Genomic DNA, 26,374 nt, shown 5'->3' with positions numbered 1-26,374 from the left:
CGGCATCGCACAAGTATGGTATCATACAGCACCAGCCCTGAGCCGCCATCCGCACACGCTGTAGCCCAGGCTGGGGAGGGGAAGAGAAGATGAAAAAAAAAAAAAAAAAAAAAAAAGCAAACATAACTAACCGACTACATAACTCCCCGATAACCCACTAGTTTCCTGCACACATCACCCGGCAGACTACGAGTTTATCACCAAAAAGCCTTGCTAACTCTTTTTTTAACCCCCCTTAAATTGCAGATTAACAGCATCCCTTACTTGAGCGCAGCGCACGCCTAACTTAACTCTTGTAATATCATAGTCGGGATCACACCGCAAAAAGCGCCGGACACAGCTTTTCTTTTTTCACGCTTCCTGCATCCAGCCCTTCCTCGAACCGGTGAGTGCGGGGCGCTGGGGTACAGCACAGTAAAATCAGGCTCCGGCATATTTCAGCCTTGATTGTGTCACCTGCAGGCAGAGCTGATACTGTAGCTGATACTGTAGCTTGTACGAGTAATCCGCGCGCCGCCAATCACGGATGCGATGGTTGAGGCTCTGCTGCTGGGCTGTGGTTTTTTCTGTAATGATATGGTGTTGACAATTGCAACCGCAGTCTTTCTACCGTATGCAAGTACCTGTAGCGGTGTACTGTACTGTACGGTACTTAGGTACAGTACTCGTACAGTAGGCACAGATCGGTACTGCGCTTGGGGTGTGCGCAAAAGTCTGCCGAACTGACTCTCATTGGCCGAGCTTGGGTGGAGAGCATACAATTGGTTGATTTCCTCGCGATTCGGTGAAGGAAAAAAATCTGTCCAACTCTTGGCGAAGTATGATACCTGGAGCAGATACTCGAGTACTGTACTCGTACTGGTCTCTGAGTGGGCAAGAAGGTTAGAGCCAATATCGCGAGGTTCGACAGACTTGCCCACAACCCCCGGCACTGTACTGTATAGATATACTCGAGTACGGTAGCGGTAGAGGATACATTTTCCGAGTACCCGTATCTTACTTGGAGCGATATCTTGGCGGGTACTGTACTGTACCCAGATTCATATGATACCTTCTGATGCTAAGACTACCAGTATATTACCGAGAAATCCCCAAAACTTGTCCGTGATCTCTGGACGTGAGTATATAATATTATGATGGAAGTTAATTCATTCGCTCCCTCGCCGTTGAATATTAGGGCTCATGGTAGTCGAGTAAGTACGGGTTGGAAACAACTGCAGTATGATAGCTTTTAGTGAGGTTCGCCTACAAAACTGTCCCCTCGTCTGGGTTCCCCCTTGTTGGGGGAGGTGAATGGAGGGGATACCGTATTTCGCACGATAGGAATTACAACGGCTCAGTGATCGGGTCCGGATATATTGAATTTGTAGCGACAGAAGATGCAATGAAGAGAAGAAAAATTTTCTGGGAGGGGGGGAAAAAAAGAGGGAACGGAGGAAAGAGGTTGAAGATGTCATAATGCTCCACCAAACGCTCCAGAAACACCGGGGGAGAGCATGAAGGGGTATCATCTCGGCGTAAATACAAAAAAAAAAAAATACAAAAATCCTGAAGAGAAATCACGGGCAACTCTACTAGTATGTCCTGCGACAAACACCCTCAAGCCCTTAGTTGGACGTTTCCCCTTTAATTTCGGCATCTAGTTTCGCCAGATCTGCAATCTGTCTTGTCCGCAACCTCTTGTGAAGATCAGCTCCGATGAGGAAATGGGGTGACGACGGCTTGTTGGTGATCCAGGGCAGCTTCAAGCACTCCCCGGCCGACGGTCGGCTCTTCGGATCGGGTTGTAAAAGCGCGGCCAAGAAGCCGATAGCGTCCCGGCTGAGCCCTATGTTTTCGACGCCAGCCGGTGGGAATTGCCCCCCCATGGAGTACTGCCAGACATCTCGTCTGCCTCCGAAAGGGACATGTCCGGTCACTGCTCTGAACATAATACAGCCCAATGACCACACGTCGACCCCCTGTGTGTACGCCGGTTGCATATCATCCCCGTCGACCTCTGGAGCCATGTACGAGATTGTGCCCGCGGTTGTGTGGAGGAATGTCGCGTTGTTGTTTACAGGGATACGTTTTGAGGTGCCAAAGTCGCCGATCTTTACACGAAGGGCCGGTTGGTCTGGGTCTGGTAGCCAGAGAAATACGTTCTGGGTTGTGGGGGGTCAGTATATCGACGCGGCTGGCTGGGGGGAAACAAAAAAAAAACAAGGGCGTGAACACTGTCTTGGGAGGAATGACAGACCTCTGGCTTGAGATCGCGATGGGCAATCCCCTTCTCGTGCATTATTGCCACCCCCATTAGTAGCTGCTCCATTACGACATGCACATCGTTTTCGCCCCATTTGTAATCTGCGAAGCTTTTCGACATATCCCCCAGCGGTAGATATTCCATGGCGATGTAGACATGATGTTCGTCCTCGGTGGATTTGATAAACTTGACGAATAGCTCGTTCTGCGGGACGTCAGAATAAGATCCTATGGATATATCCCCTACCCTCTCTTGGTCCCTCAACTATGGTGCTGGATATGGTTTCCGTTCAACATACCTGCTTTAGCGCCCCCAAAAGCGCAATCTCCTTCTTATACTGCTCGGCGGGAAAACTTTGAACGCCTTTCGGGATTCTCTTGACGGCCCACAGTTCATATTCGGTAACCCCATGACGACTCACCTCCACCTGCTCCAAAAACACGGCCCCGAAAGTTCCTTGACCGATGCCCACGTTCATTTTCCACTCCGACTCCACAGCCCTGCTAAGGCCACCTCCGGGGACGATAACGCCATTGACGATGTTCTGCGTCATCGCGGGAACTTGGTTACCGATAGCACCTCTACCAAAGACGCCCTCAAGGTGATTTATCAGTTTGTTGGGATCGAAGCCGCCGCCGGCCGCGCCAAACGGGAAACCTGGGGGGAAGGGCGTTGGCCACGGAGTTTTTCCATCTTTCCGGTACGTACCCGCGCCATTGTAACTATGACTCACGTTAAAACTGTTGGTATTGCCGCTGAAGAATTGCCCGGGTTTTTGGTCGGCCATGACGATCGGGTCAGAGGATGGGTATATTCGGTGGGTAAACTTGAGCGATGGGAAGGTAGGAAGTTGCGGAACAGAGTGATGGTGGAGGCGTGTGAGATGGGGCTGAGAACTACTCTATACATGGGGAAGTGATCATCCCCACGGGCCATTTTCTAATAGTTAGGCAGGCAAGCCAAATACCTATCAGCAGGTAACTTGACACCCAATTTGGAGCTACTCTATGCCCAAGAGCTCTGTTGGGCCTTGGCATACACCAGTCGTAAAATTCGATTTAAAATAATAAACCGATTACTTGGAAGCGCGGAGAGGTGCACGTCTCACCTACCCTAATAGCCAAATTAACTTGTGGCAAGAGGCATGACTCGAAGCTGTGGCGAAGATATCATACCGTATATATGATATGATACGGTAGTCTACTGTAGGTTTCGAACAGTTAAGGCGCCAAAGTTGGTAGAGATTGGCGATAGCCCTTCGTTGGTGGAAATGAAAAGACTTGATGCTGGGTAAGCGCACTGTCCAGTACTGGAATGTGCTGCACTGTACTCTCGAGTACAAGTGCCTGTTACTATGGCCTTATTCCATCTCAGACATCATCAATCCAGTCGACTCCTAGCAGTACGAGTACAGTACAAGTATCAAGTTATAAGGACGGTATAATATTATTAGGTGACTAGGAGCTAGTCTAGTCGTTGCTCGTCCACAAAGTTTGCCGGGGTTAGTACTTAGTAGGAATGGAAATGCCACTAAACCAGATGTCAATTGCTCCTTTCTTTTAATCGGTGGATTGATTTAGTACGAGTACGAGTACAGTACCCGGAGCGGGTCTAGGGCTTCATCCGCTGTAGACTACTCGAGTATAGTAATGATACACCCAAGTTACTCGTACTCGAGTACGATACTGCCTGAAGGCTCAATTCGATAAACTTTATTATCCTGGCATCACCGACTCAAAGCACCAACAAAGACACCCTGCCCAACGCCGCGAATGCAGGTTCTGCGAGGCCCCTTATATTTATTGTTGTATCATAATGATATTGTTATCATGATATAAAAAAAGCATTAAACTCCAATCCTGCAGTCCCCTCCGTCATGAAACCAACCGCATCCTCCAAAAATAAGAAAGGCGGGCGGCAAAGAGGAAAAAAAACAACTAACCGGCAGACACCCAAACAAAGGGAATGAGTTGACTCCTATCATACGACGATTGCTCTCGATCCTTCCTCGACCCAGTCTCACCAGAGAAGGAGGGTCACTTGTAGTTAGCTACAGAAATTAGTATTAGATCGCACTGTACAAAAAAAAACCCCTTCCTTGGTTGAAATTAACAGGGACACAGTCCTGGCATGCTGACCGCCGGGGAGGTAAACATCAACAGCTGGCGGGACGTAAGTATACGAGTAATCGGACGCAGTGCAATACTAGCTATGGTACTCGTACACATCGCCGAGGATTCCAGTTCGTCGAGAGTGTAATAGTAGGCCGAAGACAGCATCAAGGAAGGTATTTCCACCCAGCATGATATCTCACGAAAACTTATCTCTACCGTCCTCACGCCTACCACTCTCCAATGTTTAGACTCTAGCCATTCTTTTCCCTCCGGGGCTTTTCCCATTCTGACCTTTTTCACCCGTGCTATGCTATGCCGCAACGCAATCCGCCCACCAACAAAGTCCCAGGTATCATACCCATCCCAACACCGAATCCCCGCTGCGACGGGTACAACGACTTCCGCGAAACTCTCCCGGAAGATCTGGTGCACGTCACTCAATTCATGCAGTAGTTCTTCTCACCCGCTTGATTCCTACTATCTACGAAACTTCCATCAAAACTTTACCCCACGAAACGAGGAAACAGAGTGCCAAAGACAAAAAACAGACAAAAACAGACAAGAAACCCCCCCCACTTTTTTTGTTTTTTAGAAAGAGGAAAAGAGAGAGAAAAAGCTTAGTCGATATGATCTGGTGTGCTTTGGGCACTGTTGACAGGAGGGAGATGGATGGATGGAGGGGAAAGGAAATGAGGATTCGCGAAGAGGGTATAATGGCAAACTGGATGGGAAAAGAGAGGAAAAGAAAGGAGAAGAAAAAAAGGTCCCATATGTCCTAAAACAATACACTAATGTGTGCAAACCGTTGGCAAGGGAGAGAGTGGTATAACGTTGAGGAAATTAAAGAGAGAAGGAAGGCTCCGTAATAATACACAAAACTAATTCCCATCTGCTTTGACTGGTGCCGTCTCTCACACCAAAACAGTCAAGGAAAATAGGTAAATGATGCGAAAGAATCTACTATTCCATCCATTCAGGCTCCGCCAGGGCCGAAAAAGAATCCGTCGAAAAGATCCATTCCTTGCCCCGCCGCGTTCCCGCTCCCCGCCACGCCCCCCGCACTTCCGCTATCGCTCCACGCATCACCCTCCCAGTCCAGGCTACCAAGTCCGAACGCGGACATATCCAGATTTCCCCAATCTACTGGCTGTGAGAGCTGCGGGTCGATGCTCATCCCGTCCTGATCGACGGGCGGAGATGGGAAGTGCTGTTGCAAGGAGAGTGGAAGTTGGTTGTGCGTGTGTGTTGGAGAAGAGAATGTGAGCGGGTGATGCGGTCCGAAGCTGTGGGATGGTGATAAGGCGTATTGTGGGGAAGGGGCTGATGCAGGTTGGGGATGGTGGGGGTTGCTGGGGTGGAGCTGCTGTTGATTGAAGCGCAGACTTGGGACCGTGTTGCCTCCCCCTCCTGCGGCAGGAGTGAATAATTCGCGAAAGTCTTCATCAAAGTGGGGTTGACATTTACGTTGCTCTGCTTGTTGCTGCTGCTGCTGCTGCTGCTGTCGTTGTTGCTGCTGTCGTTGTTGCTGTCGCTGCTCCTGTTGACGTTGTTCTTGTTGTTTTAGTTCCTGCATCAGTTGATCTTCTTCCTGCTGTTCCCGTGTGGTAGGAGGAGGGGTGGTTGCTGACATGGGCTCATAGCCGTCGTGTTGCCGGGATCCGGCGAATGTCCTGGTCATGCTCTCAAAGTCTTTGGTGAAACCGGGCGCAACATCTTCTATTCCTCCTTCTTCTTCATCATCATCATCGTCATCGTAGTCCTCTTCTTTTAACGTCGTTGGGTGTTGCCTTGACTGCGTCATCCCTGCGCGATTCATCCCTGTTGCTCCAGCAACCCCAGCACTATGTGCAAATGTTCCGGACGGTACAATTTTGCTCATTGGCCCTTGGCCACCTGCTAAGCACATTTGAACAGTTGCACGTGACATACGCTCGAATGCATCACGACAAGCTTCAGCAGGAGGGCATTTGTCCACTAAATCTCCAAGGACAGAGGTAGCAGCTAATATGGTAAAATCTACATCGTCCATGGTCAGGCGTGAACGAACCAATGGAGAATGCCAGATTGTGTAGAGGAAAGAGATCCCTAATCGCAAGTATCAGTCAAGCCAAGCATGGGAAAGTGGGGGGTATAGCCAGGGGGGTAATTACCAGCCATGAACAAGTGGTGGGTAGCAAGGAACGTATAGTTCACCTGGTGGACACGATGGAGTTGCCTATATAGTCGGAGGACCTTGCTTCCCGCCTCCGCGACAGTCAAATAAATCCTCTCCTCCTCCTCCGCACTGACCTTTCCTCCTCCAAAAGCTCGCTCGGCTGCCCTTCCTCGCGAAGAACTTCCGCTGGACCCCAACTCTCCCGCGAGAAGAACCGGAACGGAAAGGCACGGCCGATAGAGCATTATCTTAGCCTGCCAGTAGTTTAGCTGTAAGAACTCGAGGGAGAACGAGACTCCGGTCTGCTCTTTAGATTGCGGGGCTGTGTCAATCCATTCTTTCAGCCGGCGGTCCACATCTTTGTGCCAACACTGCACAGTCTCAAAGTTGCGGAGGAAGGGGGTTTGCAAATGGTATGGATGGTGAGGAGGATAGATATCGCTCCTTGAAGTCTTTGGCACCGGAGGCTCAGCGCCAGGACCGCCAGACGTGCTGGTGAAAGCAAGAGAATGCGACTGTTGCTGCAAGACCTGTAATATTTCGGACTGGAGCAGGCGGAGGCGGAAGTAGTGGTGAGATATTGTCTTGTAGGAAGGCAATTCCTTTCCCGGAGGAGGAGGGGTTATTCCAGCCGTCGGGTGGATGTACTGATCGTCCAGGAGTGACGGAAACTAAGCGCAACAAGAAATTCCCATGTTGGCACATCAACACAGAAACAAGACAACGACATCTTCTTTCCTCCGTTGGGCAATAAATTCAAGGGGAAGGGATGTTAGAACCGCCCACCTGTGTACTGACGACTTCGTCTGAAATTCCAAATGGCCGGCCAACGCAGGTGCTGACCAGTCTATCGAGACTATAGACGCACCACCAAAGACGTCTTCTCAATTCTCTGGACCACTGACGCTTCCCTCTTTTGCCGTCCTTCTTTGCGCTTTTTGCCGCTATTGCCTCCGCGTCCTCGTAATGCAGTCCCAGATCCACGGCGAGCCTCACAGCAACGCCAACTATATACCACAACCCCGGGGAAACTGGTCTGAGCAAAGCATATCCGGCAAGTAGGAGGACAGCTTGGAGTTCCTCAAGGCCGCCCTTGCTCTGGCTCAAGAAGGCTTCTAGGTGCACCATTGCTGTAGCGTGATAGGATTCTGGTTCAAGTTGTTTGAAACTTCTCTTGGGTTTCCTCCCCCCTTCGACCTTGATCTTCGGGGATCCATCGGGGTTCTCTCCCGCTGCTTCATGACGATCATGGCCCTCATCATCCCCATCGTTCGGTCCTGTCAAGAAAATTCCTGCGCCGATGGCACACACAATATTTAGCAGGTACTTTTCTTTGTGAGTCCCGCCGAGCGAGCTCCCATTGACGCCATTGGCCGTGAAGTCCACCTCTTCCTCACTTCCGTAAATCTTATCTATAACACCAGCGAATTCCCCCCGGTGCAAAATGGGTATTTGAGGGTTCGCATACTCGAAATACAGATTTACAAGCCTCTCTGCCAACGTCCTACTAGGGAAGGGAGCAGGGATGATGGAAGGTTTAGTGTGCAAGCCGAAAAATGATCCGCCCATCTGTGTGTCTTCGTCGCCATCCTGTACCAATTCCTCCTTCGGCCCGCCAATCCCTAACCCTCGAGCGCCCTTGATCCTTGTGCTCGACCCAATCCTCGGCCGGAATCGCCTGGGCCCAGATGACCCGCCCTCGCCACCCGTCCCATTTTGATCACCGCCCGCCCCCGAAGCGCTACTCTTCACAGCGGCAAACACCACCCTCGCGAAGGAGATTCCGGAAGCGGAACCCAGATACCTCGGGTCACTCGCGCCAGCAAAAGAGACAAGACCAATATCAGACACGAGATTGTCTAGCTTCTTATCCTCCGTGTTTTCTGGGTTATTGGGGAGGGGCTTGCGTTTGACGTCAGGCTCCTGCATGGGTCCACCCGCAGTGAGTGCCGGATCGATGGGGGTCAGCAATTGCTGCGAGGATGGGCCCAGCTGGGCAACCGGATTTGCTGTCGCTATGGGCGGTGACAGGAATGACGCCGTCGTGGGAGTTTGAGAGGGGGGAGGGGGCGGCGGAGCCAGGTCCGGAAAAGATTCAGCAGGCGGAAAGGGGATACTGTTGTTTGCCAACAGCGACTCGAGATAGGCCAGTCTGGTCTCCAAGTAATGGACATAGCTATAATTCACTCAACCGTCAAAACCGACTCCATGGGAGAAATCGCTTGAGGGGGGAAAGGGATTCTTTATCTATTTTTTTCAGACGGAATGAAGATTGGAAATGACGAGAGGTAAAAAAATAAAAATAAAAAAGTTCGCCAAAACAAACCTCCTCGGTATCTCCCTCTTAGTAATCGGATCATACCCCACACACTTTACATTGGCCTTCTCGCAGCTCAAGCAAGCCGGCAACCTCTGATCGCACCGATTCTTTCTCAACCGACACCGATTGCAGGCGGACACGTTCCGAAAAGACGAAGATCCCGAAGTCGCCACCGCGGCCGTCGCCGTGACCGGCTTCACAACTTGTGCCGGTACTACCCCAACCGCTGGTGGCGGAGAATCCAAACTAGCGGGCGGAGCATGCGACCCATCGTCATTGGCGTGCTTTCTCCTACGCTTGTGAACTCCTGAACTCGTGGCCGTGGCCGTACCCGTGGTGGTTGTCGCGGCGGAGGAAGTTGGGGAAAGGGACTTTGTGGTCATTTTCTTGGGGTCCGGGGTTCTTGGGCCATGAAGATATTTTTGAACGGGAAATTGATGTGTGGTGGAGAGATTTAGAGGTAGTGGAGGTGAGGGAGGGTAAGTAGGTGAGGGGGGTGGGGTGTCAGACGGATGGGTGGATGGGTAGGGTGGAGGTGGATAAGCGGACGACCGTAAGTTGGGGATTTTCTGATGAGTTCCCGGTGTGGAAGATGGGTTGGAGGGGTGTTGGGTCAAGATAGCTATTGGAGAATTCTGTACCCGGGGTGTAGTTCCGAGTACAGTACCGTCCACGAGTAGGGTAGGGTTTTCCTGGTCGATAGCGCTCGCTCGCAGATGATAAAAAAGAAAAGGGAAAGAGAAAGAGAAAATGAAAGAGCAGGCGACGGGAATGGATTAATCAGATTGTGCTGCACAAGGATTGTACTCGAGTATTGTACGAGTATAAGTTAGTATTGTGCTCGCACAGTACATTACTCGGCAGCGCTCTATTATTACTGCACAGTAGAGGGTTTGCGCAAGGGGACCTAGGTGGGAGGAAAACCGGTTATCTCGAGTTAAGCTAAAAGTCAGGGTCACCCAGGTGGGTGGCGCCACCTGGAATAAGTGTAAATACTGGCTTCGAAGACCTGAAGAACTCTCATCAGTTCATACCATGACACTGGTGAAAGAAATACCGTATCAAATCAATACAAGTCAACTTTGAATACCCAATACATACAAAATGCAGTCTCCTTCCACTCCTGACCAGAATCATACCTATTTTCTTTCCTCCTTTGAGTCAGCCACTACAGCCAGTTCCACGACTGTGGAAGAGTCAGCCGCCGATAACTCAAGATCGAGCAATTCTCCTGCAACTATACGCCCGGGGCGGAAAACAACAAAATGGTCAGCATGGATGGATCGAGCACTGGTACGGCAAGTGTTAGCCACAGATCCTATAAACTGTGGTAGAGGGAGGACTACTGCGAAATGGGCAGAGGTTTCTACAATTTTAGGAAGTATAGAACCTCAACCCATATGTCGTAGTGGAGAGTCCTGTCAGCAGAGAGTTAAAAAACTTGTTGAAATATATAAGGTATATTAGAAATATAAAGTACTTATAGGAGATTGTGAATAAGGAAAGAATTAGAAATCCGAACTCATCTCGTTGAGAAAGACCAGTATCGATGAAGAATTCGGAGAGTTTGAGCTCAATATGGTAGAGCTTGCAACCCGATGGGACCAGTCCAGTACCGATCCTGAGACACGAAAGGCTGCACAACTGAAAGCTGCACAACTTGAGGCGGACGGAAAGCGAGTCCGGGAGGATTCTATGCGAGGGTTAGTCTGGGAGAGAGAAGACAATATCGGAGTAGGGCATAGGGATAGTGGAGAGGGGGTAATGCCGGCAAAAAAAAAGGCAAAGAATGTAATGGTAAAAGATGTGGATAATGTTTTATATGAGTTTAAGGAGGGAATGAAAAGAGATGGAGACGAGTTGAAGGAAATTGAAAAAAGAGAGGATGAAAAGCATCAAGACTTGATGCATGCAATATTGGGACTTACAGATGAGATGAGGGAACAGAGTGAACGGCGGTCTCATGATGTGTATTTGGAGCGCGAGGCAAGGAAAGATGAGTTGGTTTTAATATTGGAAGCATTAAGGAAGGATAATGAAATTTAATTTTTATATCCTTCTAATATTGAGGGTAAAGACAGGAGGTATATATCATAAAAATGAATGAATACATCGTCCAATTCTGTCATTCTTCTACCAATCCCCTTACATATTAGTTCTATTCTATTTCTACATATTTCCCACTAAAACTATCTTAAAAGCTCAGAAACTGTATTTTTACAATCTTGATTTCAATAAACCCCGCCCGTTCAGCTCTCTACACGGTGCATTCTTCTTCGGGACTGTTGAGATTGTAGCTGGTTTGGTAGAGATTGGAGATTATGATATCAACCAGGAAGACTATACCAGTACCATACCTCTAATGTAGGCCACTTGTAATGAGCACAAGGGGGTGGTGAGAATACTATATAGACGGATCAATGTCAGTCCCAACAAGCCAAATAACAATAGTTGAATACAACTCTTGTGGACCACTTGCAATAGGCATGAGGAAGTGGTAAAAATGCTAATGGGACGGCTGGACGACATCAACCCTACGATAGCCAACATATATTGTGATAAATTATACATTTAATTATGAAAATACTCAAGCAATAGAGGGGGTTCAAGTAGTTCCTCTTCAATAAACTCTTCCTGCTCATTACCTCTATTATTATCTTGGATAACATTAAAATACTGAGTGACTTGAGGCCTATGAAGGCATACATGAGCATTATGCAAGAGTGCAGCTACTCTAAACTGCACTGCAACAGGTTGAAGTAAATGCTTTTGACCTTTAACATAATCCAAAAATCCGAACATGTTTACCATCTCTTTAAAGGCCCATTCAGCTACAATTCTTACTCGTGACATCGAACGATTCCAAAGCCGCTGATTGTGAGATATCCAAGCGCCTTGATATGGTGAAAGAAGATGGTTACTGATGCTATAGGCTGGATCACCGTAGAGTTGGAGGGGGGTACCATCAGGCATATGTGCATACTGTTCCAGAATTGCTGGTAGGTTTGACTCCTGCCACAGAAATGCATCATTTCTTCGGCCATCTACTGGGCCAAAGAGATGGCTAATCAAACTATCAGGAGTAATAATGGCATGGTACTTCAAGCAGTGCTTGCGCTCCCAGCCATTATAACAGGTATGTTGTCGGTGAGAAGGGCATACAATTCCTCGAATCGTGCTATCGATAAAGCCCCAAACTGTTCTGATCGGTGCACCTTTCCTTGCTATAACAGATGCATACTGAGCTAACTTATCGGGGGTCAATCGTGCAGCATCCCACTCAAGTAAGTGTTTCCACCTATCATGAATCATTGACTGTACTGTGCTGCTAATACGAGATATGCGCTCAACTGGCCCGCCAAATTTCAAAGCCAGGTCACTCAGACGATTGGGGTATGCTAATTGTGCACGTAGTATACAAAGCGCAGTTCGGCGATTCTCAATAGTATGGTTGTCGGCTCTGATGGTTTCTGGTAGCTGTAAGGCCTCTACCAGCTGTTCAATTTCACATCTCATAAAACTTTATTTGTAAGTCTTCTCCTTCCCTTTTATTTTAATGTACAATCATGATCTCTAAACCTACCAAAATAGATTTTGCCACTCCTGCTCTTCCAGCATATCCAAGTCAATTCGTCCTCCTTTTCAAAGCGCTCCTCTCTTCCGAATGTTACTTTGTGTAACTGCTGTCCTCAGGCGTAATAAGGCTTCAAGTTGTCGTGCATTTCGCTTGTATTGGAAACGTGAGGCTAGCATTCTTGAGTATGTTTGAGTTGCTTGATGTCAATTGTGGGTTGTTGTTTACACTTTTTAGATATATTATTCCAAGACTATGTGTTCATTCTGCCGTCATCTATAATCACCACCTAGACCTGTTGCGCAAACTTATTTTTCCACCTAGGTCTATTTTCTGTTAACCGCCACCTAGGTCCCCGTGCGCAAACCCTCTAGTACGATACTTGTAACTTGTTGAAACCTATCGCGCTGGTACGAGTGCTCGCACAGCCGTGTGTCTATCATGGATTTCCCACAAATCACTTCTCGTCTCTCTCACGAGGAACGCCCATCTTCTCTTTCTTCGACCAAAAATTCCTTGCCGCCCCCGGCGCCCGGCACGCTGGTCACGGCGCTGTTGCGTTCAGGGAGATGCGCGGTATGGGGGGATTCCGTGTGAGTGAGATCTGGGACGGGACACCCGACGCAGCTCTCTCCCTCCTGGGTGGCCGGCTGCTTGCTTGCTTGCTCGTACTTGCTTGCTCGCTTGCTCTGATTCGAGTTCGAGATTAAATCTGTGTCGCTGTACTAGCAGGGTGGGTCAAAGCAAGGTACAAGAAAGCCTGTCTAAATGTTGGAAGGCGTAAATGGTGGGCAATTTGGCAAAGAAAGGGCACACCCTTTGGCTCCAGCTACCGTATGCCACTGTACCAGTACCGTGGCCTTTCCCTCCGCAGAGATAGGTATTTGGATGATGTGTCGGTGGTCCCGGACGATATCGTGGCTGCTTGGGCCGTGATATTACGACATGAAGCCAATTTGGAAACCACCGCCGTGAAGATTGTGGAGAAGGCGAACATGTTGTGCGGCTCTGACCTGTAGCCCCATGGTGGAGAACGGTATTCTGGAACACAACGAGGGGCTATCATTGGCAGCGATGAGTTGATATGATACCATTACTCCAGTATCATACTTGGAGTCGGGATGCACCATACAGTACGAGGTGTACAGCATAGTACTGTACAAGTATAAGTTAGTACTCGTGCTTGCATCTGATGCCTTGGAATGCGCCAAATTGTTGAACCACTTTGAAGATTGGCCGCTTCGCGCTGGTTGGCTGGTGGGGGCCCTTTCACTCCCCGCCCATCCCGCATATGATACCGGCAAAATCGACCTTCTATCATACATCACATCTTCCACCACAGAAAACCTTTTTTGCGAGACACCTTCGGCATGCGCACAAATTCAGCATGCGCACAAAGATGGCGATTTTTATGTTTATTTCCTCTACACCTTCATTGGGGATATTTCTGCTGCTGCAGGTCACCTGGGCGCAAATTAAATATAAGGACGGAGCGACAACAAATAGTCGCCGACTATCATACTATGGAGACTTTTGTAGCAGCCACGATGATATCTGCAACGGTATCACGAACTCTAAACTACAACTAGACCTGAAAGTCGCAATCAAGCCTGAAACAGATTATATTCCCACTTTTATCACAATACAGCGCCTTATTTTCATATATCATATATATATATATGTCCTTTTGCATCTTCATGTCAACAATCATTCTCCCCAACCAACCTTGAACCTTGGTGAGGCAGACTGCCCAGCATTACTTGACGAGACTCACTCCAGCGAGGTTTGACAGGTTGTGAAGAGCGAGTAATATGATACGCTATCCACAATAGGTAGACCATCATCTTTTCCCATGAATTATCAGCGAGGTTCCGCACCATCGCACACTATCTATCCCAGGACATGTACGGCACTTGGCACGATATAACACTTTCCTTCCCTCCGCCTCCGGGTTTTGTCGAAGGGTTTTGGTAAACCAAACACTCGAGGAATCGCCGGTACCCTGGTGGGGGCTAGCTATTCTCGATTCCTCACTGCATCATTCATACCGGCACCTTCTACAGTTGATGCTACATTATCCGCCACAAAGCGTCACCATAATACCGGTAACTAAACTCATGGTTCTCGCCACGGGGAAAAAAATAAACGCAAAATTCCCACAACCATCGCTCTTCCCAATGGAACAATTGCCCTCGCAGCAAGACAATAGGCGCGAGGTATCAGACTAGAACCTTGTCGATAATTTTTTTTCCTTTTCCCTACGATCCAATCTCCGCAGCAATATCGCTGACGCTGACAATAGCAATGAGTGCTCTTGCATATCGTACACGACTCGAGTACCGTACAAACAGCGGTCGGTTCAAAGCACTTTGCACCCTATCCTACCAACCAACAGATCCTCTTCCACGTTTCTAACCCTCCAATCCAATCCAATCTTGTATGATGAGTTTAGACTAGCTTCCATCCTTCCCTTTCATCCTCTCCTAAGTTACTCGAGTACCGTAGACTACAAGTAGAGCCCTCGATAAGACTATCGCCCGGAATGGCAGGTGAGTAATTACGTAACCATGTTTCCCCCCACACTATCTTTACTTTTTTCTCACTTCCTCTTTTCTTTTTCTTTACCTCTACCCACGCCTCATATTGGTTTGCATCGCTGGAAGGGAAGGGAGGGGAGGAGGGAGGAAGGGAAAGGGATGAAACGGGATGGAAAAAGAGCCTCATCGGTTCCTGAGAAACGGGGGGTTTCAATGGTTCATATTTTCCTTTCTATTTTTTTCTCTTTCGGAGAGGCAAGATTGTTGTCAGACGCCGGCAAGGTTCGAAAGAAGAAAAGAAAAGAAAAGAAAAGAAAAGGAAGAAGAGTTCTCGTACCGTGGGCTCATTGATAGGATGAAGATTAGACAAGTAAGCAAGTACTGTACGGTATCATATCATAAGTTAGGCAAGGTGAGGCTTCGCTGTTTAATTGATTGTCTATGACTGCCATACTCGAGCTGTCTTGTGCTAATCTGTGCAAGGCGGACAGAAGATATTCAGGGCTCCTCCTAGGAAACTCTGATCTCCACTTTTTGGAAAGGCTGGCATAGTCTAATTCATGGCGCACGTTGCATTGGCCAAATCAATGGAAAAGAAAAAAATTGGTGAGCACGAACAACAACGAATATGATTGTCAGGAAATGAGATAATAAGATACAGAAGAGTGAAAAAAGGAGAAAAAAGAAAAAAGAAAAAAGAAAAAAGAAATGTGAACGGGGAGGTTGAAAGTCATGGGGCTTTTTTCACTTTTCCTTCTCTTCCTCCCTTCCTTTCTTCCTTCTTTCCTTCCTTTCGAGAATTGTATTGTTGCACAGAGATCAAGAGCTGAGCACTACACCACGCTGTGCTGTACTAGTACAGTACCAGTAAATTTGCTTGTAGACTCAATGTAGAGTACGGTACGGTACCGTAACTGCCACCCCTACCCTCACCTACCTAATGCCCTCCCAAAAAAACACCACAATACTACAATACTCCTACAGTAATAGATTCTCCGGCCCTGAGTTTATCCGATTGTGCCATCATATTGTACAGTACCGTCCCTATCTGTCCCAGCCAAGGAGGAGGCGCATGTGATCAGCAAGCCATCCATGCCGCCATGAACTTTTGACATGAACCTTCTCCTCCAACCAAATTCCCCCCGATTCCGCCATACCGTACCGTACCCTCAGCTCAACTCCTCCAGCAGTTTTGACCGGGAAGCCACAGGGAAACAAGGTGTCGCAGGAAATCCCAGCCCTTTCCCTTGACACTAACTAGGTGGAAGCTCCGTCCGGGCAAGAATCTAATTAATGTAACGTGCCGGTACAAGTGCTCGTAGCGTGACAGTACCCGTATCTGGCCCCGGAAGCGCTCTTCCTAACCTGGCCGGTCGCTGTTCCCCCCCATCTCGTAGTCGCTGATTTGGGGGTCATGGTTCGTCACTCGAATCTTCAATATCTACGCTAACTTAGGGTTGGGTTGGGCGTCCTAGGGGGGGTGGGGGGGTTTCATTCTGTGCGGTATGATACGGTACTCGAGTACTTTATTTTGTCATGGTTATGGCAACTCCCGTTGGATTGACCGTCTTGAATGAAAATTTAGTACGTAACGTTGATAGTGACTACGGAAAACCTGGATTGCTTATATATATTTGATATCCTCCTCCTCCCATTCCAGCTGCCGGTGCGCCCCCCAGCCTCCCCCGCGCAACCCCTTCCGCTCTAATATCAGAACAATCTATCATGTCATACCACCACACATTGCGCCAAGCCAGTAACGTGAACGGGGTTAATTTCCCCGCCCGCCCCAGACTGCTACCGTATAGTACCCCTTCCGTCCGGGCCTTCCCGCCAGGCGGAAATCGTGTCACCTTCCCATTCCCCTCCGGGGGGCTTAGCGGTGGTACCGGCCAATCTTGTGAACCTCGCCGTGAGCTGGCCGGTAAGTAGGAAGGAATTTGATCCCTCCGGTTTTCTTGGAGGGTGACAAATAATGCCGGCGCCATGGGAAACACCCGCATGCAGGACAACAGCCCCTAAACGTGATTAAGGCGGGGTATGGGTGGAAAGACAGAGAAGGGTTAATTAGAGGTAAGGAAACGTGTTTGGTCTGTTGTGTGTTCGGGGAATATGTCCCGTGCGGCAGGTCGTGAGTCGGACTCTATATTTTTCTCGGGGCTCACTCGTTGCGTCGTGTCTGCTGTACTGTACCGTTGTCTTGAGTGGCGCGTGGATCCTTCGATTGTACGAGTGAGGGGTTGTGAGTCCCACCACTCGACCTCCCCACTACTGCGGACGAGGAATGCACGAGTGCCCCTACCCCTACTACTACAGTGGCTTATCCAGTGCGGTATCCTTCCGGGGCCATCCTTTATGGCGAGTTTTTTTGTTATGAAATGCGAGGTGGGAACAGCGCAGGATGATTCATTGATTGATTGGGGGGAGAGGGAGCCCAAAGGGATAATGTCAGGAAAAGAGAAGGGAAATTGCTACCCTATTTGGGGTTGTAAAATCCTCACGCGGGCGAGGAAAGCATGAAAATCATACCTAGGTGTGCATATACATGGTCTCCGACAGGTACACAAACCCCCATGCAGCGGCAGGGCCCTGGGTGAGAGAGGGACGCTCTAGCGCCTATATATACGAACTCGCTATCGTGAGCGCCTAGGCCACCCTATCGCTTTTGGAAGTGCTATAGTGTTTCTCTTTCCCCTCTTGATGATCGACCATGACAACGGCATGGGTAGGGCATCTTATATACGGTACCGGTATGATGGACAATTCTCCGGTTCGTTGGATACGCCAAGATATCATCTCTTCGCCACGGAAAACTGCCGAAACGCGGGCTGTGACAGTGCCGAAATTTGTCACAGTATATCAGCCTAGCTCTACTTCCAATCCCGGCGGAAGCTAAATGTCAAACATCTATATCATACCGGAGCCAGACATCTATAGCCCCCAAGCCACTCCTGTAGGACAAAAGATGAGGAAAAGAGATGATGGAAAATCTTCCCAACCACAACTTCGGGTTTTTTGGAGCTCCCCCCCACGAATTCATCAGCAGCTCCTCATTCTCCTACTTTCAATCAACCCCTTTCAACTCACCCTCTCGGATGTGTCCAGCATTATCCACATGAAAAGGATGGAATCTCCACACATCTACTACTACCCAAGCTTTGTAAAAAAAAAAAAAGGGGGGGAGGATTTCTAGCAGGCAGCTGGAAAATGGGGTTACCTGAGTGAGCATACATGACCGCCACCCCTCCAACCCGGGAGCAGTAGGAGCAGGGAGGGGTGGTTAAGGCCTAACTGTTCCTTTTTAGTCCCTACATGATACTTGTCAATGCTTGGGATTTTCTCCAGCTTCTGCATAGAAGCAAATTGGAATTATCCCGAATCCCTTCCTGCCTAAGCAGAGGCCTGTAAAGTTCTGTCACGGGATGTGCTGTTGCGTATGTATCGTTCTTGGACAAAAGTCATCGTTAACGATGTAATTGATCGTACCACAACAAGCACAACCTCAACCATGGTATCACCTCATACCACAACCAAAAAGCATGATCAGAGGAGGAGAGTGAGAAGGAAAGAATGGGCAGCGTCTACACACTGGAGAGCAATAGAAATGAGGGAGGTTGGTACAAGTTTTGCTGAAATATCTTGCGGAGTAAAAATATCCTCCTCAATACTCTCATCTGCCGACCAACAATACCTGGCTACTGGCTCAGTTTTAGCCAAGACCAGAACTGGTAGGGTTCAGGAAATTTCTCCCAGAGCTAGCCATTATCTAGCTCTTGCCTCTAAGTACAACAGAGAAATGCTATTGTAGCAATTGTGCCAAGACTTTACTCCCCATGTCTCTAGCAGAACAATTAAGAATGGCTAGCAGAACATGGTATTTTACAAGCATGTAAAGGCAGAGAGACCAAGGTTAACACTTGTTAGGAGTACTGGAGTCCAATATCCAGGAACTACCCTAAATAGAATGGTCCCACTCAGAATCAGAATCTCTGGTCTGCAACATCCTCCTTCGACCCCCTTACAGGGCCTGTACATCGTCATACATGTAACTGATACAGGTACTGGATTATGGTTTTATTTTATGATTTGTTTTAAGTATTATTTTAATACATAAGTAGTTTTACCAAAGTGTATCGCTTGATACCTTTGATTAGTTTTCGTTCAAGATAGATATTAACAGATTTGTGTATTTAAAGACTGCCTGATTCCACGATGGAAAAGGCAGACTTCGACAGACAGTATTTCAATATACTTGGTTGAATGGTTCCTCTTTTACTTTCTCAGTACACCTTTGCAGTCTTTTTTAGCTCTCAGCTCTCGCCTTCTCTCTGGTAGAGCAGGCCACCTGCCAACTATTGTACTCATTTCTAATAATATGATTATCACCTTACGAATACATTACAATATATATCAATTATAGTTGAATCCTGTAACTATAATGCCACAGAATTGAAGGTATTAGAATAATATCGTATTAATAGCTACTGTCCATCTGACCAGATTCTGTTCAATAGATATAGGAGAGGAGACCTTCAGCTAGGACTGGGAAGTAGAATGGAGTAAATCTGTCAACTACTCATAAGGTTCCCAGGCTTCAAATATGGAACATCTTTTACATGAGCTGTAAGTAACAGGATATTTTAGTATAAAGATATGATATTAAATGTTAGAGGATCTCTACAAAGAGCCAACACATTCTCATCCACCTTAGGATAATTAGAAGTGTTAAAAACTCTGAGGAACACTATAAAAGAAGTCAATAGACTTCGCAGAGTATTACAACTAGGTTTATGGATGAGATAGAGTTGTGGAAATTATCCCCAATACTAAATAGTGACTAAAGCCCTGTTCCATGAAGTAACTATGAGGTGGCAACTGAGGGATTACCTGCCAATATGGTAGAATGGCTTCTTGTGAATTAGTAGGAAGTCGTCTAAAGGATATCTGTGGGTTGGATCAGGAGTTATAGAGGTTAAAAGTTGGTGACTTAGGATGATTGCATGTATAACTACTTCTGTAGATACAACTTGCGCATGAAACTGGTCAATTCATCAGCTCGAGAGATAATTGGGGCCAACTCAATTTGACTTAAGAACTGGGCCATAAGTCTAATAACTCTGAAGATTGGATAATTACTATTAGAAATAGTATGGTTCACAATTAGCAAAATAGTAATAACCGAAGAGTGTGTAATGGTTGTAAGAGTCTCACTGTATTTGCACTTCAGGAGAACACCTAATATTGTAATTTATAGTTAAAGAGGTACATAATTTACATGAGAGATAGATGTAGTCTATGAACATTCAGACACGGAATATAAATATTGAAGTGCCTCTTGAGCTTTTAGACATCATCAAGGAATGGAGAAGAGACCATAACAATATAATATTGTTTTTTTTTTACTATTCAATCTTACTTTACTTTACTCTTAATAGTCATAAATGAAACAAGTAACCCTTTGAGTCTTCCTAGTTCAATCTCCATCTATAAAATGAATCTCAATTGGCTTAAACAATTCTGAGTTTATATGGATTGTCTCTACCTAACAACACCTGTTCTGGTAAAAAAGAGATATAAATAGTATCTTAGACATAGGTATTGGAGCATTGAGTAATGGAAAAGGGTGATCTGGAGTGATGAATGCAGTGTAGAGAAATCTACAGATCTAGCAGTTCAATGGGTCTTCAGAACATCCAAGGAAAAGGGCTTTCAGAGTATGCAGATAATAAAAATAATAGCTGGCCAGAGTAGTAAAATCAACAATAACTGTTATTGCGGAGCGGAGAGGTACTAGGATCTACCATCACAGACTATCACGTGATCAAAACAAAATACCAAAGCTTTCAGGTAGTAGTCAACTAAAGAGGAGTATGAAAAGTTTTCTCTATGTAATTTTATCTCTCTGTCACAAACCGGATTGTAACAAGGCAGATTGAAGAAGTAGAACAAAAGGTTTTCATATAACTTGCAAGTGCGAGTCATAGGTGTTTATTATTATGTGATGACTCACAGTTGTAAGTCATATGATGTTATGACTTTTGCACGTGACTGATATTTAAGTATCATGAGTTTTATGCATGTGATGCATTTAGTACATATGACTTATTATGAGAATTAAGATTGGTTTAGATATGTTACGTAGTTGACTCATATGAGTTAACTAAGGATTTCACATGATTCACAGTTATGGGTCATAGGATGTCATGAATGTGGCTTAGCATGGAAAGGATTTTCATATGCTTCATGATTATGAGTCATAGGTATGATATTGTTTCGCGTATATGATCACTTTAGTCAAATGACTTATTTGGATTATGATTTGTAATGATTTACACATTAATTAGTTATGAGTTATAGGATACTTGCCGGGTGAGTGTGCCTTGCAAGTTTGCCTGATGGGTAGGCCTTGCGTATACGATTTATGTTTCGCTTATTACCTTGTTATGAGGTCACGGGTTTCACGCATGTGACCACTTTAGGTCATATGATATATTTATTACATTATGATTGCTTTATGAGTTTTTGCATATGGCTTTGCTACGAAGTCATGAGTTTTACACATGTGACCACTTTGGTCATATAATTAGTTTATTATGATTTGGTTTTACACAGGTGACTACTTTGGGTCATATGACTCAGGACGGGAAGAAGACTATAGAAGGAGGCCGGCACTGCCGTTGAGGATAGATTCTTCCTGCTTTGTTCTAAGTACTTTCTCTACTCATTATGTTAACAAATATAAAACACCTTTATGCGCTTTATCATTATAACCATCTTAATTGCTACTACGATAAGAATACTCTTCAAGAAGGAAAGTTAGAGAAGGCTTACAATAGGTGTTCCCGGTAGGAGACAAAGGTCTTGTACTATTGGTAATATAGGTGGAGGCCTAGTACTATTATAAGGTATGAAGCAGAAAGAAGAAGAGAAGTCTCATTCCCCATCGCCAAGAAATAACCATCTGAAGGGGGATTGTTACATAATAAAGTATCATCTTGAGTAATGTCAAACGATACAAGATGGCTTCCTTCAACCCAGATACAAAAGAGGATATCAACATCAATGATTACAACCTGAATTTATGAGAATTTAGCGATGCCCTACATCATGTTTCAGCAGAGCCCTTGATGACAGCAAGTCTGATAATACTAGAAAAAAAATCTCCAGTCTATAGCTTGCCTGCCGGAACTCCACAACCAAGAAGAATGTCTGGATCAATAGTACTGGTGCTACTAGCACTGGCCACTCCCGTACCAGGAACCCATGTCTTAGGCATGACAAAAAGCCAGTTTCAGTCATTCATGATGGCAACACGAAATACAATAATAGGATAAGGAAATGTCTAAAGGCCAAAAGTGAAGGAACCAGACATATATGAAGAAGCTGAAGACAAATTACGAATATTCCTAGCACAATGTGAAGGATATTTCACGGTCAAAAAATACAGGAAATAATATCAAGATATTAAAATTTCCTTTGTAGAATCACAATTAAGACGACTTACCCGACAATGGATTATGCCCTTCCAAGATGGATGGAAGCAGAGGAACTGGGCTATCTATAATGAATTCAAGACCAAATTTTTGAACAATTTGGTGATTCTAATATGAAAGAAACGGAAAGATGAAAATTGAAAAACCTCCAACAAGGAAAGCAAATGTTTTTACCATACTGGAAGGAATGTCGACTACAGGAATACGAGGTGGAATTCGATGATATCACTCTCTACATTATCCTATTATGGGACTGTAGTGAATGACTATGAGCAGCAAGAGGAAATTCTGACTTAGCCTACACGATGTTGGAAAGATTTGCAAGATTGGCCATCAATAAGGAAAGCAGACTAGCAATGGGTCAAAACAACTTGGAGAAGACTATAGCATAGAGAATGATTGAATCATCCAGGAACATGGATGGGACATTCAGACTACAAGTAACTTGAAGTGAGAGCAGTGCATTGTTACCAGGCATGCCAATGGAATTGGACAAAGCAAGGGTAGGACCAGCTTTAAACCTATCCAAGGAAGAATATGCAAAAAGTATGAACTGAAAACTGTGCTTGTGATGTGGAAAAGCAGGACGTAGGATACTGGAGTGTCAGAGTCAACCTGACAATGGATACCAAGGGATAAAAGTAGCTGGAAATAAATGATTCCAATTTAAGAAGAAGAGCAACATCCGTAAGATGATTGCCATGGATTTATTAGCGGAAAAAGATGAGGAACTCTAGTAAACAATGGTTTGGAAGACCCAAGATGTGGACTTGGAAAATACATTGAGTTAGTGAATGACTATATGACACTACACATGAAACGAGGAGAATAAAACAGAGATTATGTGATAATCAAGCCAAAGATATACAAGGAAAAACATGAAGAAATAACAATATATGCAATGCTCGAATTGGCGGCAACCGAAGATTTCATCGACAAGAAAATCTGCGACAAATATGGCCTCCACGTTAATAAAGCGAAGTAAGAAAGACAGTTCTACTTAGTGGAGGGGAAGTCAAGCGCCATGGGTCCTATAACCTATATGGGAGAAGTACCTATAGACATTGACAGCTATAGGGCAAAGGCAACCTTCCAGGTAGTAGATCTTATGAACAATGAGATAGCTCTAGGGATGATAGGGCTACGAAGACACAATCCAATGATGGACTGGAATGAGAACAAGACGACCTACAACAGTGAACAATGTGCGACACAATGTCTCAACTGTTCGCCTGTAGTCTACTCAATACCAATTCGAGAAGTGGAAGAGGAAACTTTACAAGCAAAGTTTACTGAGATATGGCAAGACAAAAGAGTCTGGAAATAAAAACTGAATTAAGAGGTAAAAGTGCCTACCAAGGGTTCTAAAAGGGTAGCAGAATAGGACATGTATGCCAATGAGAGGACTAAGATACCTACCAATGGACAGGCAATGATAGCGACAGGAATAGCCATTGGATTACCAGATGGCACCAATGGATAGATAGCACCTGGCAGCTGTCTAGCAGTCTGACATCGACTCATAACCAATGCTGGGGTAATTGAGGCCAACTATATGGGTGAAATCAAAGTGGATCTGGTCAAGGTGGCAAAGGAAGATTATAAAGCCCAGAAAGGTGATTGAAGTACACAGTTGATCAATGAAAGAATCAAGAATGAAGAATTGTACAACGTGGATCAACTGGATGATACCATGAGAAGAGATAAAAGGTTTGGAAGTATAGACCAAATCCAGCCCGATACAACAAAGAACGAGATTAAAGAGATCACAGTACAGGCCTTCAGTCACGAACGTGGCTTAGCGAGGAAAGGGTTTTCACGTGACACATGGTTATGAGTCACAGTTATGTTATTGTTTCACGCATATGACCTATTCGGGTTATATGATTTGTTATGTGTGGAATTTGTGATGCTTGCGCACATGGCTCAAGTATGAGTCATGGGACATGTGCTTGACGAGTAGGCCTTATGAGTGTGCCTTACAGGTAAGCCTTGCACATATGATTTATATTTCGCACATGACCTCATTATGATGTCATGGGTTTCGTGCATATGACTCAGTCGAGTCATATGACTTATTTATTGCGTTATGATTGGTTTATGAGTTTTTGCACATGACCTCGCTACGAGGTCATGGGTTTTGCGCATGTGATCACTATGGTCATATGACTAGTTTGTTATGATTTAGTTTCGCACATGTGACCACTTTAGGTCACATGACTAAAGGCGGGAAGAACACTATATAAGGAGGCCGATACGGCAGAGGAAGATAGGTTCTTCACGCTTTGTTCTAAGTACATTTCTTAATTATTACTTTAACAAATATAAAACACCTTTACGATCTTTATCTTTATTGCGACGTTATCGTTATGCCAAAGAAGGCGCTTTATGAAGAAGAGTTAGAGAAAGCTTACGATATGCATTCCCGGTAAAAGACAAGGGTCTTGTACTATCGGTAACGTAGGCAGAGGCCTAGAGCTATCGTAAGACAAAGAGAAGAAGAGAAGAGGAAGAGAAGTATCGTTCCCCGTCGCCAAGCATTAACTATCCAGAGAGGGATAGTTACTTTACAAAGCGTCACCTAGTGCAACGCCAAACAATACAAGACGGCATCCTTCAACCGAGACAGGGAAAGAGATATTGACATTGACGATCAAAATCTTAATCTACGAGGATTCAGCGACGCCCTAGATCACGTCTCAGCAGAACCCTCGAGAGCAGCAAGCCCAGTAACCCCAGAGAAAGGATCACCAGTCGATAGCTCTCCTGCTGGAACTCCACGACCCAAGAGAATGTCGGGATCTGCAGTACCTGGGCCACCGGCCCCAGGAACCAGCATACTGGGAATGACTGAAAATCAGTTTCAGGCATTTCTTGCAGCCACGCGAAATACAGGGCAAGGAAATGTCCAACGACCAAAAGCAAAGGAGCCCGACACATACGAGGGAGCCGAAGATAAGCTACGAATATTCTTAGCGCAATGCGAGGGATATTCTGCCATTAAGGGATATGGAGATCACCATGATGAAATTAAGATTCCATATGTGGAATCTCTACTCAGAGGACTCGCGGGGCAATGGATCATGCCCTTCCAAGATGGACGGAAGCAGAGGGAATGGGTCACATACGAAGAGTTCAAGGCGACAATCTTTGAACAATTTGGAGATCGCAATACCAAGGAAACAGCAAGACGAAAGCTAGAAAAACTGCAGCAAGGAAAACAAACGTTCTCAGCATATTGGAACGAATGTCGACTGTTGGAATACGAGGCCGAGTTTGATGATGTGACTCTCTAAATCATTCTCCTGAGAAACTGCAGTGAGAGACTCCGAGAGGCATGGGGAATCTCTGACCTGCGCTATATGACAGGCGAACGATTTGCAAGATGGGCAATCGACAAAGAAAGCAAATTAAACATGGTTTGGAGCAACTCGGGAAATACTATAGTACATAGAGTGGTCCAATCATCCTGGAATGTGGACGGGACCTTCAAACTGCAAGCACCTCGAGGAGAAAGTCGAGCATTATCAACAGGCGAACCAATGGAATTAGACAAGTCAAGAGCAGGGCCTGCTCTGAATCTGTCTAAGGAAGAATACGCCAGAAGGATGAATGGGAAACTATGCCTAAGGTGTGGAAAAGCAGGGCATCGGATACGAGAATGCAGAAGCCGGCCAGACAGCGGATACCAGGGAAAGAGAACTGCTGGAAATAATTGTTTCCAAAATCAGAAAAGAAGCAACATCCGCGAGATGATAGCAGAGGATTCACCGGCGGAAAACAACGAGGGTCTCCAGTAAACGGTGGTCTGGGAGACCTAAGATGTGGACCAGGAAAACCCATCAAATTAGCGAACTACTACACGGCACTACACACGCAAAGAGGAGAAGAAGATGGAGATCATGTGATGATCAAAATGCAGATATACAACAGAGA

At 46.1% G+C, this 26,374-nt stretch overlaps 2 protein-coding genes; both read right to left on the bottom strand.

Moving 5' to 3' along the window:
* Positions 1-1,343: 1,343 nt before the first annotated feature.
* Positions 1,344-3,098, bottom strand: GSTUM_00006644001 (uncharacterized protein). XM_002838836.2 has 3 exons: positions 2,544-3,098; positions 2,240-2,449; positions 1,344-2,144 (listed from the first exon to the last, which is right to left on the bottom strand). Exons 1-3 carry the CDS (start codon positions 3,030-3,032, stop codon positions 1,608-1,610), a joined length of 1,236 nt encoding a protein of 411 aa, XP_002838882.1. The 5' UTR covers positions 3,033-3,098; the 3' UTR covers positions 1,344-1,607.
* Positions 3,099-4,811: 1,713 nt separating this feature from the next.
* On the bottom strand, positions 4,812-9,711 carry GSTUM_00006643001 (uncharacterized protein). XM_002838835.2 has 6 exons: positions 8,841-9,711; positions 8,516-8,690; positions 8,239-8,434; positions 7,301-8,142; positions 6,510-7,185; positions 4,812-6,444 (listed from the first exon to the last, which is right to left on the bottom strand). The coding sequence occupies exons 1-6, from the start codon at positions 9,215-9,217 to the stop codon at positions 5,333-5,335; spliced, it is 3,378 nt and encodes a 1,125-aa protein (XP_002838881.1). The 5' UTR covers positions 9,218-9,711; the 3' UTR covers positions 4,812-5,332.
* Positions 9,712-26,374: the final 16,663 nt, after the last annotated feature.

This window comes from Tuber melanosporum, assembly GCF_000151645.1.
Source record: "Tuber melanosporum whole genome shotgun sequence assembly, scaffold_29, strain Mel28".
NCBI lineage: Eukaryota > Fungi > Ascomycota > Pezizomycetes > Pezizales > Tuberaceae > Tuber > Tuber melanosporum.
This window is presented reverse-complemented; position numbering and strand designations above follow the sequence as displayed.